This window comes from Mustela nivalis (assembly GCF_964662115.1).
Source record: "Mustela nivalis genome assembly, chromosome: 12".
Taxonomy (NCBI): Eukaryota; Metazoa; Chordata; class Mammalia; order Carnivora; family Mustelidae; genus Mustela; species Mustela nivalis.
Window position 1 is genome coordinate 53,834,793 of NC_139031.1, and position 15,726 is coordinate 53,850,518.

Consider the following 15,726-nt stretch of genomic DNA (forward strand, 5'->3'; position numbering starts at 1 on the left):
GGAATACTTTTGATCAATAAATGTTAAAGTAATGTGAAAAAAAAAATGGGGGATATTTTTCTTTTAAAAATGTCTTAGACTAGGGACGCCTGGGTGGCTCACTTGGTTAAGCAGCTGCCTTCGGATCAGGTCATGATCCCAGTGTCCTGGGATCGAGTCCCACATCGGGCTCCTTGCTCGGCGGGGAGCCTGCTTCTCCCTCTGCCTCTGCCTGCCATTCTGTCTGCCTGTGCTCTCTCTCTCTCTGATAAATAAATAAAATCTTTTAAAAAAAAATTAAAAAAAATAAAAATGTCTTAGACTCAAACATAGAATGTTACTGGGTCTTAGGCAACAATGGATATTTACAGCAATTAAATCAAACAGCTGCTGATTGTTACATAATTTGCAAAGTTGACAACAGGAACCTTTTGGAATTGATACCATTTTTCCTTCTGAAGGTCTAAGAAATAGATTTTTCAAATGAAAAATGGGAGTCAAGGAATCTGCAAAAGTGAGTCTAAAGAAATACCAATAAAAAGTACTCAAACCTCTACCATAAAAATTTAAGAACATCAACCACTTTAATTAAAAGAAGTGACTTTTCTTGGTAAAAGGATAGTTAATCTTTAAATCCGGTCATTTTAATGGGCAAATTTGGCATATATCTGAGTTCACAATATAGTTTATAATAAGAAATAATAATTACTTAGCACTTAAGAGTTTGTGGAGTTTCTCAGAAAATTAACTCAGTAAATGACATGTATTTGGAAACAACCATGCTACTACCATGCATACCAAAAAATGCTACACAGACATCATGCTGCTGTTCAGTCCATCAATTTGGACTGAATCCCTACTATGTGCACAGCCCAGAGTCAGAAGTGCTGTGCTACCAGGATCAATGATGGTTCATCCATGATTGTGTCTGTACGCCAGCATTAACATTTTCTGCTATCACCCAAATGAATACTGGCCTCTTTATGTGACATTTAAATAAGTAAAAGAGTATAGCAAATTGAGGATTACCTCACATTTATTTAGCAGCCCAGTTTCTTGTAGTCGTGACCAGATGCTCTGTATTCGTCCAGCATGCTCAGGATGGGTGGTGGAATTGCCACAAATGCACTGGTGTTTCAGCATCAGGGGGTCGTAGGCAATTCCTTCAGGACAAAGAAAACACTCGAGACTGAGTAAGGATACAAGGTAATGACACGTTAGATGACAATATGACTATTCCAAAAAAGATATTCTTTTAAAAATAAATTTACAAATAGCGAAATAGTACATATTTGCAAATTACTAGCATATAAGAACTATTTAGTCCTGTGTATCTGGATATAAATGCAAAGAAGTTTAACCCATGGATTAATCAGTACTCAGACCCTAGCTTAGTAAATCTGTAGTGATGAAGATTATAATATTTTAAGAAACTTCATATTTTTTTAAAAACTATAATTTTACCAGTATCTTAGGAAGTATGTTTAGACAGATAATTCAGTTAAGGTCAAAATTTTATCACTGAACCCACAAAATAAGCTGATTCTTTAAGTCATGAATTAATTTCATGAATAATTCTAGCTTCACACTAGATCAGGCCTTGTAGTAAACTAGAAAACTTTACAACCACTTGCCTACTCTGCTTAGCAAGTCCTTCAGAGTTGTGCAGTTTCCTCCCTACTTATGGTGTTTTTCTCAAAATTTATGCCAATCTGTAAGCAATATGGATACTGTAGACCTTATAATATTGTGGGACATTTGAAGGGTTTCTCTAAAAAAATGAGAAAGTAAAAAAAAAAAAAACAGTGAATAAATTAATTGTACTACCTTCAGTAGAGATTCCACAGATACTTAATTAATCAAATCTGCTTTTAAATTATCATGAGTTAACATTTCATATTTTAGTTAGACCCTATGATGAGAAAGATTTTTAAAACTCTGATGAAACAAACTATTATGGATACATAAAATAGGGCTTTTAAAAGCAACAAATTATATGATAATTATAACTCTGGTTAATTTTGAAAAGACTTCTACCCTTAGTCCAATTCCTTGGGGGAAAAACATGTTACTTACAAAACTGCCTGACATAAGAAATCATTTAACCAATCAAATATTCCAAGAAATTACCATAGAAATACATTATCTGGGGGCATGGAGTGAGGGCAGAAGAACTCAAGATCAAAATCAAAGGGCAAAAATAAGTATCTGTTCAAGAACAGATGAAGACCAGTAATTTGTATTGTAAAGTAAGTTTAATTAATGCATTTTATTTACTTTTTGACTTACAATCTCATGTCAGAGGAATGTTACTCAAGAGGAGAAAATATTTATCTCTGAATTATTAAAATTATGCAGAATAATGACATTAGTATTTTGAAATGATGTAAAAATTCTAAGAAAAAAAATGTTACTTTGCTGGTTCAAATAATATCCAATCCTAATACCCAAATGCCTTCAAAATACATCCCTATGCCACTGACTCACATTTTCATTAGTGCTGATCGCTCTTCTAAGCAGTACACTTGCACACTTGTCTATGCAACTGCCATCCAAAATCTCCATTTGGATGTCTCATAGTTTTTATAAAGTAAGAATGTCTCAGATTTGAGTTTATGTATCTTAAGCCAAACACAGTGTCCCTCACTTAAGTAAAAGACATCATGAGCCACCATTGCTCAAGCAAGAAACCTCAGTATCCTCTGGACAATTCCTCTCCAAAGAACCAACAAATAGTGTTTGTTTTCCCTTCAAAATACAGCTTGAATCACTCAATTATCTCTAGCCCAAATCACACACAATCCAAGGTACTATTATCTCTAATCTGAACTCCTAAAGTGTTGTAACTGGCTACTTGACTTTATTCCATTTGCCACACCACAGCTACCTTTGCTTAAATCCTCTCTTTTTTCACCATGATAAGTGTACTCTTTAATCCCTATCACCTGTTTCAACCATTTTCCCCACCAACCTCCCCTCTGGTAACCATCAGTTTGTTCTTTATAGTTAAGTCTGTTTCTTGGTTTGTCTTTTTTTTTTCTTTTTTCTTTCCTTTGCTTGTTTGTTTTGTTTCTTAAATTCCACATATGAATGAGACTACAGTATTTGTCTTTCTCTGACTTATTTTGGTTAGCATTATACTAGCTCCATGATAGTTGCAAATAGCAAGATTTCATTTTTTATGCTGAATAATATTCTATTGTATATATATATATTCTATATATATCTATATACAATATACTATACAATGTATATATGTATTCAATACACAATATATACAATATATATTCAATGCACCATATGTGTGTGTATACATATATACGTGTATATGTATATATGTATACACGTATATATGTATACACACACATGTTTTCTTTATCTTTTCATCTATTAACGGACACTTGGGCTGCGTCCACAGTTTGGGTATTGTAAATCATGTTGCAATTAACGGGTGCATATATCCTTTTGAATTACTGTTTTTGGTTTTTCCTGGGGGTAAATATCCTCTTGTGTGATTACCAGATCATAAGGTAATTCTATTTTTAATGTTTTAAGGAATCTCCGTACTGTTTTTCACAGTGGCTACACCAGTTTGCATTCCTACCAAGAGTGCAAGAGGGTTCCTTTTTCTCCACATCCTCACCAACAACTGCTCTTTCTTGTTTTGTTTTAGCCATTCTGACAGGGGTGAGGTCACACCTCATTGTAGTTTTGATTTGCATTTCACTAATAATGAGTGTTATTGAGCATCTTTTCATATGTCTGGTGGCCATCTCTGTGTCTTTGGAAAAATGTCTGCTCATATTGTTTGTCCATTTTTAAATTGAATTGTTTCTGGGTGTGGATTTGTATTAATTCTTTATATATTTTGAATACTAAACCTTTATTGGATATGTCATTTGCAAATATCTTCTTCCATTTAGTAGGTTGCCTTTTAGTTTTGTTGATTGTTTCCTTTGCTGCACAAAAGGTTTTAATTTTGATGTAGTCCCAACAGTTTCTTTGCGTTTTTATATTTCTCTTGCTTCAGGAGACAAATCCAGAAAAAAGTTGTCAGAGAAATTACTGCCTGGGCTCTCTTCAAGGATCCTTATCGTTTCAGGTCTTACATTTAGGTCTTTAATCCATTTTGAGTTCATTTTTGTGTATGGTAAAACAAAGTTGTCCCATTTCTTTCTTATGTGACAAAGCTGTCCAGTTTTCCCAATTATCATTTGCTGAAGAGACTTTTTCTTTTTTTTTTTTTAATTTTATTTATTTATTTGACAGACAGAGATCACAAGCAGGCAGGGAGGCAGGCAGAGAGAGAAGGAAGCAGGCTCCCCGCTGAGCAGAGAGCCCGATGCGGGGCTCGATCCCAGGACCCTGAGATCATGACCTGAGCCGAAGGCAGAGGCTTTAACCCACTGAGCCACCCAGGCGCCCCATGAAGAGACTTTTTCCCATTGAATATTCAGTCTTCTTTTGTCAAACATTAATTGACAATATAATTTGGGGTTTATTTCTAGGTCCATTTTTAAGCCAGTACCATACTGTTTAAATTACTACCACTTTGTAACATAACTTGAAATCCAGTATTGTGATTCCTCTGGTTTCATTTTCATTTCTCAAGATTGCTTTGGATATTTGAGGTCTTTGTGGTTCCACACAAATCTTGGGATTGTTTGTTCTAGTTCTGTGAAAAATGCTGTTGCTGCTTTCATAGGGATTACATTAAATCTGTAGTTTGCTTTGGGAAGTATAGGCCTTTGTGTTTGTTCTTCCAATTCATTAGCATGGAATGAATTGCATTCATTTCTTTGCATTGCCTTGAGTATCTTCCATCAGGGTTTTATAGTTTTCAGAGTACAAGTCTTTCACCTCTTTAGTTAAGTTTATTCCTAGATATTTTATTGGCTTTGGTGCAGTTGTAAATGAGACTATTTTCTTACCTTCTGCTGTATAGGAATGCAACAGATTTCTGTACATTGATTTTGCTTACTGAACTCATTTACCAGTTCTAATCAATTTCTGGAAAAGTCTTCAGGTTTTCTATTTATAGTATTATGTCATCTTCAAATAGTGAGAGTTTTACTTCTTCCTTACAAATTTGGATTCCTTTTATTTCTTTATGTTATCTAACTGCTGTAACTAATACTTCCAGTACTATGTTGCGTAAGAGTGGTGAGAGTAGATATTCTTCTCTTGTTCCTGACTTAGGGGAAAACCTCTCAGTTTTTCACCATTGAGTATGATGTTGACTGTGAGATTTTTTGTTTTTATTTTTTGTTCTATATTATTAATTTGAGAGAGAGTAAGAGAAGGGGAGGACCAGAGGGAGAAGCAGACTCCCTTCCCACTGAGTAGAGAGCCCAATGCAGGGCTCGATCTCAGGATGCTAGGATCATGACCTGAGCTGAAGATAGATCCTTAACTGACTGAACAACCTAGGTGCCCCTTCTGTGAGTTTTTCACATAAAGCCTTTACTATGTTGACATATAATAGACCTATTTGGCAGATCTACTTGGCAGAGGGGTTTTTATCATGAATGCATATTGCACTTTCAAATGCCTTTGACACAGTGAAATAATTACATAGTTTTTACCTATTATGGATGTGATGCATTGCATTGTTTTGAGAATAGTGAACCACCCTTGCATCCTGTGATTAAATCCCACTTGATCATAGTATATGACTTTTTTTAATGTATAGTTGGGTTCAGTTTGCTAATATTTTGTTGAAGATTTCTCCATATATATTCATGAGAGATACTGGCCTTTAGTTCTCTTTTTCTATGATGTCTATCTGATTTTGGTATCAGGGTGATACTGGCCTCACAGAATTAATTGGGAAGTTTTCTTTCCTATTCTATTTTCTTGGAATACTTTGTGAAGAATAGGTATTAACTCTTCTTTAAAAGTTTGGTAGACATTCTGACTGGTGTGAGGTGGTATCTCATTGAGGGTTGGATTTGTATTTCCCTGATCCTGAGTGATGTTGAGCACTTTTGGCAAGGATGTGGAGAAAAGGGAACACTCCTACACTGTTGGTGGGAATGCAAGCTGGTGCAGTTACTCTGAAAAACAGTATGACAGTTTCTCAAAAAGTTGAAAACAGAGCTACCCTACCACCCAGAAATTATACTTCTTGGTATTTACCCCAAAGATACAAATGTAGTGATCTGAAGGGGCACATGCACCCAAATGTTTACAGCAGCAATGTCCACAATAGCCAAACTGTGCAAAGAGCCTAGATGTCCATCAACAGAGGAATGGATAAAAAAGATGTGGCATTTATATATGTAATGGAATATTATGCAGCTATCAAAAAATCAAAATCTTGCCATTTGCAATGACATGAATAGAACTAGAGGGTATTATGCTAAGCAAAACAAATCAGTCAGAGAAAGACAACTGTCATATGATCTTACTGATAGGTGGAATTTGAGAAACAAGGCAGAGGATCATAAAGGAAGAGATTACTGATTCAATCTCCTTACTGATAAATGGTCTATTCAAATTTTCTATTTATTTCTGCTTCATTTTTGGTAGGTTGTATGTTTCTAGGAATTTATCCATTTGTTCTAGGTTGTCTAATTTGTTGACATAGAGTTTTTCAAAATACTCCTCTGCAATTGTCTTAATTTCTGTGGTGTTGGTTATTTCTTTTTTATTTGTGATTTTGAGTCTTTTCTCTCTCTCTCTCTCTCTTTTGGATCAGTTTGATTAAAGGTTTATTAATTTTGTCATCTTTTCAAAGAACGAGCTCCTGGTTTCATGGATCTCTTCTATTGTATATGTTAGTTTCTATATCATTTATTCCTGCTCTAATCTCTATTACTTCCTTCCCTCTGCTGGTTTAGGATTTTGATTTTTGTTCCTTTCCTAGCTCCTTTAGGTGTAAGATTGGGTTGTTTGAGATTTTTCTTGCTTCTCATGGTAGGACTGTATTGCTATTCACTTCCCTCTTAGAACTTTTTTGGTGCATCCCAAAGGTTTTGGAATGTTATGTTGTCATTTTCATTTGCTTCCATGCAATTTTTTATTTCTTCCTAGATTTCTTGGTTGACCCATTCATTGTTCTGTAGCTTGTTATTTAATCTCTGTGTATTATTTGTGGTCTCTCCAGATTTTTCTTGTGGTTGATTTCTAATTTCATAAAACTGTGATCAGGGAAGATACATGGTATGACTTCAATCTTCTTTAATTTCTTGAGGCTTCTTTTGTGGCCTAACTTGTGATCTATTCTGGAGAATGTTCCCTGTGCACCCAAAAAGAATGTGTATTCTGCTGTTTTAGGATGGGATGTTCTGAATATGTCTGTTAAGTCCATCTGGTAGAGCATGTCATTCAAAGTCACTGTTTCCTTGATTTTCTCTGGAAAATCTGGATGATCTGTCCTCTATGTAAGTGGGGTGTTAAAGTCCTCTACTATTATTGTATTACTATTGATTATTCTATTTTTGTTTTATGTATTTGGGTACTATCATGTTGGGTGCAAAAATATTTAAAATTGTTACATACTCTTGTTGGAAGTTTAACGTTTTCAACTATAATTTCAAACTACATAAAAGATATATTAATGATAACAGACACAAAAAATACAGCATCTCTCATTGTGAAAACGTGTTTTCTTAAGACTAGAGATTTTAATCAAGTTGGTTAATTTTTCTATTTCATCTCTTGACATATCTAACTTTAGCTCCATAATACTGTTTCTCTTTTAATAACATTTTCTCCATAAACCACTGCAAAAAATGTAATAAAACAGGTTATGGTAGCTGGAAGTTATTGCCAAGTATCTGGAGATTATAATACAAAGTCCAGAAGCTCTTGGAAAGACACCTGAATTTAAGGAGAAATAAATAAAGTGTGGAACTCTAAACATCCACTTACTCATCTTAATGATGTAACAATGAGGTGTTACCAGGTAGAGTGCAAGGTAAGACTTTAACCTCATCCTTCATCTCCATTCCTTTCCTCTATCTTTTATTCAGAAACAAAGATTTTCAGTGTGAGAAATAAGCCTGCCCTTTTCATTGGGATTCATATGGAATTCTACTTTTCTTTGACTCTTTCTGCCCTACTGGTTACCGTTTGCAACATAAGCCAATGGATCAATCTCTCTCTCTTGATAAATTTTAACAAGAGTTAAATAAGGATTTGGAAAAATATACACAGGAGTCTTATCATAAAGTCTTTACTGTATTTTAAAGCCTAGAAGTTTATTTTCCATCAAAAAAGATTTTACTACATTTTCTAGATATGCTTAGACTCTACTTTCTCTGGCATTCAGTTTTATTAAATGAGATGTTTTTGAAGCACCTACTATCTATTTTTTCCTTTTCTTAATCATTATTTGCAGTTAAGTCATTATTTATCCACAGAAACCATTCCTGTTTAAAGGTTTATACCCAGTGTCACATTACACTGTTAGGTTGGGTCTATTTCAGTCTATGAGTTAAGCTGAGTCTAGAATCTTTATTCCTAAAACACCTAATCCTGATTCCTAATTCTTAACATTCAACTTCGTATTTTCTTTCTGGCAATTGCCTGAGGTTTTACACCTTCTCAAGGTATCTGCTCAACAACATTTATTTAATATCGTACAGGGCCAAAGGACAGAAATTTAACAGGATACATATAGATAGCATGATATCTTTCCTGAAAGATGTAAATGCAATAAATAGTCACTGGATGTTCATTATGATCTGGGTGCCAGAAATTTTTTTTTTTTTTTTTTTGAGAAAGAGCACTCTTTTTATTGGAGAGGGCTTTTCATATGACCAACAGATGAAGGCAGCCCAGTGGGCATCCTGCATATCACACTCAAAAAGGAACATAGGAGTGGTCTACTAGAGACAGAGCTTCTCAAGTGTGCTTCCTTGTATTTTTTATAAGGAATATTTTCCTTATTTTTTTTTAAGTCTTTATTTGTTACTTTCTTTCTATGTTCTCTTATGGCCATCAGACCAGCTTCTATACAGATTGCCTTGATGTTGGCACCAGACAGGTCATCTTTAGCCATGATCAAGTCGTCCACAGTTACATTATCAGCTAGCATTATCCTGCTTGTGTGGACCTCAAAGATGTGCTTTGTAGTGTTTTCTTTGGGGAGGAAGAACTCAATCTTTCTGTCAATGCAGCCTGGTCTAATAAGTGCTGGATCCAAACTTCCTATTTGGTTTGTGGCCATGATAACTTTCATGTCACCCCTTGAGTCAAATCCATCCAACTGATTCAACAGTCCAAAACTGTTCATTGAATTCCTTTCTTACCACTGGCATTTTAGTCATACCTTTTTGTTCCAATTGCATCAATTTTATCAATAAACAGATGGATGGTACATGTTCTTCAGCAATGCAAAACAATTCCCAAATGAGTGCCTAGGCATCACCTAGGTACTTCTGAGTAAGTTCAGGGCCAACCACTTTCAAGTAAGGGGCTAAGGTTTGGTTTGCTACTGCTTTGGCTAATAAGGTTTTACCTGTGCCAGATAGATCATATAATGACCTCCTTTGGCGTATTTATACCCATTTCTTCATCAATATTCAGGATGAGTAGAGAGGAAGCTCCAGTTTCCTGAATTTCCTGGATTTGGTTGACCAACCCCCCAATATCAGCATAGGTTTCCTGAGGGCTCTTTTCTACCTTCATCACTGTGACCAAAGGATCCCTGTCAAACATGAGCATCCCAATGATGGCATGTAGCCAGTGGATGAGTATGACTGAGCAGCCTGGTTCCAGCAGATGTTGTCTTTTTCAAAGCAAAGAATGCTAACGTAGTGCTCTGAACCCACAGATATAGACATGATGGCATTATGGTCACCAGTGATCTCTTCCAAGGTTCCTAGCAATGTGAGGTCCCTCTCAGATCACCCATCTGATCTTTCCTCCTCTTACTTTTCTTCTAAAGGCTTCATTTTTTCCTGGTTTCTAATGAATTCTTCCTCCATGAGAAGGTAGTCTTTAATTCTAACTTCAACAATTTTAACAGGCACTGAGTATGAGGTGTCACCAGTGCCAGCTTGCTGGCAGCATCTGGTCCCTTTGTTTCTTCTTCTTTCTCCCACTTTAGTTGGTACAGGAGGTTTGGATTTCTTGGTTTTTTTTTGTCCTTGTCACGTTTCTTGCCAGCTCCAGGGCCATGAGCACCACTCTGACTCTGATCCATCTTGCTTCAGCCACTCGAATCCTGGGTGCCAACAATTTCATTTTATTACACTTAATTCATGATCTAATAGTCAAGATGAGGCATGTATAAATATAGTTACATGACATGTTTCTTAAAAACTCCATATAGTAAAAAAGAAAAAAAAAATGTACGGGGCTAGGAGGTCAACCTCTTAAAAATATTTTTTCAAAAACTTTAAAAAGACCTGAAATGGGTGGAATTACTAAAATGGATATTAAATGCTATCTTGAACCAAGGGTCATTTCTAATAACCTCCACTTCATACCTACAGTTAGCTATTACACTTTTTATTCATAATTCTAGTCTATCCATAATTCTAGTCTATCCATAAGTCTATCCAAAAGTCTATTATACTTTTTATTCATAATTCTAGTCTATCCACTTCATAGCTACAGTTAGCTATTATACTTTTTATTCATAATTCTAGTCTTGCCTTTTTGTTCTTTTTTCTTTTCTTTTTTGAAGATTTTATTTATTTATTTATTTATTTTACAGAGAGAGAGAGAGAGAGACAGTGAGAGAGGAAAGAGAAGCCAGGGGACAGGGAGAGGGAGAAGCAGGCCTCCCACTGACTAGAGAGTCCAATGCAGGGCTCAATCCTAGGACCCTGGAACAATGACTTGAGCCAAAGGCAGATGCTCAACAACTGAGCCACTCAGGCACCCCTTGCCTTTTTGTTCTATATCTACTGTACTCTTTAAATTCTAATATCTATAATACTTGTTATAGTATCTTTCAACAGGCACATGTAAATGAAATTACCTGTTTAATTATTAATTGAGAAACTTGATTTGTCCAGCAAAAAATAAAAAATATCCAAAAATGATTGTTTAAAATTTGCTAAACTATGTCTCTGAGTAGATAAAAAGAATTTCTAAGACTTATAATTTTTATGTAAATCATCCTATCAAGAGTATCAGACATCTAAAAAGGAAATTGTTGGAAGAAATCCCACCTTAGGCTTTCCAACTAATACTGTATGAGCTAGTCTGTTGAAACCTAGGAACTGAACTAGTATTGCCATTCAACAGCATAGCCAAAGAGGAGATTCAACCAGCATATAATTGGAAAAAAGTCAAATCAAACAGATTCACTATACTTGCCTGCAAATACCTAGAAAGATTTCTCTATATTCAAGAATGAGTGAGCAAAGACAAACAAAAAAATACAAACAAAACCCAGGGCCTATGAGAATAAACTACAGAAACTGTAAAGGGAACATCATTCCTACTAGTTAGATCACTGACTATGATTTACTATAGGAACCAAAATAAAATTTTAGAAAGCTTTTTGACATCCTCAAATGTCAAAAGACATTGGCCCTATAAAATCTACACTGCAGGCAACAAAACAGGAATTTACATTTCAAGAAACCAAATCACTGCTACTGAATATAAACTTAGAGATGTACATAAGGAAAGGAAAATACAGAAGTCAGAGAAGATGTAGCTGAACAAAAAGTTGTGATTTCCCTCAAGGAGGAATTCACAGTAATTAAATGATAGGAATAATTAAAGAATTTTTCCGTAACTAGAAAGAGACATGTATATGAGCATGTAACTGCAAATGTTCATCATAAATATGATTTGTTTGTTTAATTAACAAGACAAAGAAAACATACTATAAGGCTACAGAAAAGAATTAACAGGCAGCCCAGAAAGGGACTTCATACCAGTATGAATTCAGACTTCCTGTCAAAGCTAAACTGAAACTGTCCAAATGCTTAAGCATTTGTCCATATTTCTAGACCTTTCAGACAAAAAGAGATGTGCCCCAATAACTCTGTGTCCAAGTATGTGTGAAAGTAACAAGGATGACACTGTCAGACATAAAAAAGCCAAAAAATTAAAAATATAAATATATATAAATATGTATAGATTATATATTTACTTATAAATACATATGCTATATGTTATGATATATAATATATGTGATCAAGTTCAATTAATCATCTGAATAAACAAAATAATTATTTTTACCATCTTCAGTGAGATTTAGATGAGCAATTTTTCAAAGAGTTTTTCAGGAGAAATTTCAAGCATGTATACTGGAAGATGTTAATTTCAAAACTGATTATCTTCCCAAAAGAAATTTTCCTTACTCATAAGCTTAAGGCATTTTCCCAAAAGAAATTAACCTCTCCATTCTGATATAGGTGGTCAGAGAAGTTGCTCTGAGAGGTCTTAAAGTACACACACATACACACACACAATTACACATAAGCTTACAAATACACACATACACAAATATGAATACAAACACACATATAACTTTTCTTCTGTTAAAGACAGTCACAAAGGAAGAGGAAAACATACTGAAGATAAATCCATATTTTACTTATGGTTACCTCTCAGTGATGGAATAATGGGTGATTCTCCTATACAGTTTTCTAGATTTACCAAATTGCCTTCAATGAACATATATCCTTTTTCTCTAGTTAATAAAAATATGCTACCCCAAAATTTCACTTAATGTACTAATGATATTTTTTGTAAAATTTTAGGTAATTCATGTCTAATCACTCTCATTTCATTCAGTTGTTCATTTGTTTGTTGATTTACTTGTTTATTATACGGTAAATATATACACTAAGCATTTTCCATGTGCTAGCCATGTACCTAAGTACTGGCAACAGAGAAACAGAAAGACAGTCTCTTTCCTCATGGAGAGCCCACTGGAACACAATGCCTGAAATAAATAATTACAGCATTTGAGGAAAAATCCAGTTTGTTATGAGAGATCAGAATAGATTTAATTTGGATTTAGCTGACCAAGCAAGGTATCCTGAAGGAAATAACATATAAACAAAAACAGGGATTAATTGGAGCCTGACGAGAGAAAATATCTTTCATAGGAAGGAAGGAAGGAAGAGAGGGAGGGAGAGATGGAGGAAGGTAGGCCAGTGCTGCTATTCTCATACTGAAATGTTCAAATGTATTTCACTTTCCATCACACTGTTTTACCCACTAAGGACCAGTTTAAAAATTCTTTTAACTAAATTATTTTTAATGGCTTTCATAATGCTGGTTTAGTTTGAGTAATATAATCCTATTTACACTAGATACTAACTAACAAGATAATATCACAAAGAAAGAATTTCTCACAGATTCTGTAAAGCAGCCTAGGGCTGAAAGACAGAAGATCTTAAATTGTACGGGGTGATAGGAAAGATAAAACCAATCAACTCATTTGCCATTAAAATTTTGTTTCAGTGAATCCCATTTGGTACAACTATGTCATATACTATCAACGACCTGTTGTGAGTCATGGTCAAGCCTCATTTCTGTTAGGAACAGCTGAGCAGAAGAGACGGCTATGATAAAAAGACAAAATACACTGTCCTTTCCTGAATTACCAGAATTCATATACACAATAATTCTTGGCTTTAAACAGAACAGAAAACCCACCTCTTAAATTTAATATTATTTTTTTAAAAATATTATTACTCACTACAATGTAACATAAAATCCCTTTAAATGAATATGTGGCAACCTGGCTCTACAATACATTCTTCCTTAACACTAGCAGCATCATGATCGTAAGCTCTTCTTGTCCATCCTAGAAATATCCTTACCAGGCATTCTGTAAGGCCACCAGGTAGTCGCTACATATTAGTCCATTTCTTGGTCCATTCAAGTCCTCAGAGGAAACAAACTGAACACTTTAAGACTGAACACTTTATCTTTCAACAACTGACTGAATTCAGACAACTTCCTCTGGGAACACTGATTGGTTCTTTTCAAAAAGGGAGTGGTATGGCTGCTTTATCTGGCTGCTGAGAATCTACATGGAAGGTGTAAGTTTGAAAAGGTATGCTTTGAAAATTATGTGAGTTAACTATTAAATAATTTTTTAAGTTACAGCAAGAAGTACAGCTCTCACAGGACACGTGTGAGCAAATCACCTTTACGAATTATTTGTTTTCTACTCCTTACTTTTTAGTGGAACAGCTATTGAGTACATGAGACTGTGTAACTTTCTTTTGAAAAACAAACAAACAAACAAAAAACAAAGAAAAACTAAATGTTCCCAAGGAACATACTTGAATGTCACTTTTGATGTTTTTGAATGCATCTACAACAAATAGATATTAAAAAATCAGATAAAAAGGAATTTAATGCTACTTCTAAAAAGAAGTAAAGATACTTTTATGAGTTCACCTTTGAAATCAAGATCATTAGAAACACTAAAATCCTGTGCATTTTTTTTTTTTAAAGAGAGAGCAATCACACATATGCATGTGAGTAGGGGAAGGGGCAGAGGGAGAGGGAGAGACAGACTCCTAAGCAGATTCCATGTACCTGAGAGGGGACTCAATCTCATGACCCTGAGGATCGTGACCAGAGCAAAAAACCACTTAATCAACTGAACCACCCAAGTGCGCCTAAAATCCCATTTTTTTTAAGTGTTTATTTAATCACTAGGCAAGAAATGTGCCCTATCAAGTCCATTAAAGATGAAAATAATCTCAAGTTCATTTTCCTACTTGTGTTTGGAATACAAACTCTGATAAATACTAGGATGCTGACATTGTAAGAAAGAAACTAATGATCTGAAATGACCCAGCATTTGGTTTGAATGATTAGGTTGTTTGTCATGCTTATGTTAATAGGTTTATAGTCTAGTCTTTCACCTGGATTTTTCTAAGCCCTAACAACTCTGTCCATCTGGCAACCCTGTTTTCCTCAAATTGTAGTATCATTCTAATATTCAAGGAACGTGCTTTATTCATATTGAAGGAACATCTAAAAGCAGAGGAAAGGCCAAAGCATGTCAGGAAAGGGTCACTGCTCTTAACTTAGAAAAGAAACTCAATCAATAGGATTTCAATAGCAGACAGTAAAATCCATGGGAACAGCACCATGAAACTTTATAATTAAAGTTCACTTAAAAATTAAGGAAATAATTTTGAGTGAGTGGGACTGTCATTATGATAAGATGATTACTGCTCTGTGTTCTCTGAAAGTTATAGGTAAATAAAAAATACTTTCAGGAAAAAGAACTTTAGAAGAATATAATTCTTGAAGGCTACCAATCTGAATGGCTACCAAAAGTATTCCTCTATATTATATATCTGGTTTTGAGCAAGCACTCTCTAAAAATGAAGGCGAGAACCAGGCATGACTGATCCAAGCAGCTTCTGCTGACACTGGGTTGTAGTCCTGGGTTTTCTGCGATACCAGGGCAGGTCTGCTATGTTCTCAGAAACAGAGGGATCCAAGGCAGTGGGTAATGTGGTGCAAGAAATATATGCAAATATACCCAGCCTATAATGCCTACGATGGAATGCTGGCTTGTGGTATAACACCTTATAAAAAGCAGTTCCTTTGCCTACTTATTAAAGAGGTCCATCAAAGTTAAATAACTTGGCCATTCCGTTCATTGATTTTTAAATAAGATGATATCAAGGCTTGGGAATGTGATTTTAGAAAAAGTGCTTTAACTTTTCCAAACACAAAGGGTTGCATGAGGTCACTAAAGCCACAAAAACAAACTCTGAATCCTGAAAATTGATTCAAAAATAAATCAGATAACCTGTGAGAGCCTTTGAGAGAAGGTGCACAAGAATATTC

General features: G+C 34.9%; 1 protein-coding gene and 1 pseudogene across 2 annotated transcripts in view; both read right to left on the reverse strand.

Annotated features, from left to right (window-relative positions):
- The window catches only part of HDAC9 (histone deacetylase 9), a 662,132-nt gene that overhangs the window by 228,530 nt on the left and 417,876 nt on the right, over nt 1-15,726 (reverse strand). Inside the window, exon 14 of the mRNA XM_082692420.1 lies at nt 1,009-1,142. Within this exon, the coding sequence (XP_082548546.1) occupies nt 1,009-1,142 (134 nt within the window). The remainder of the gene's footprint in view (nt 1-1,008; nt 1,143-15,726) is intronic.
- On the reverse strand, nt 8,288-10,186 carry LOC309845631 (26S proteasome regulatory subunit 4 pseudogene; annotated as a pseudogene). The gene has a single exon. The product of its transcript is annotated as a 26S proteasome regulatory subunit 4 pseudogene (transcript).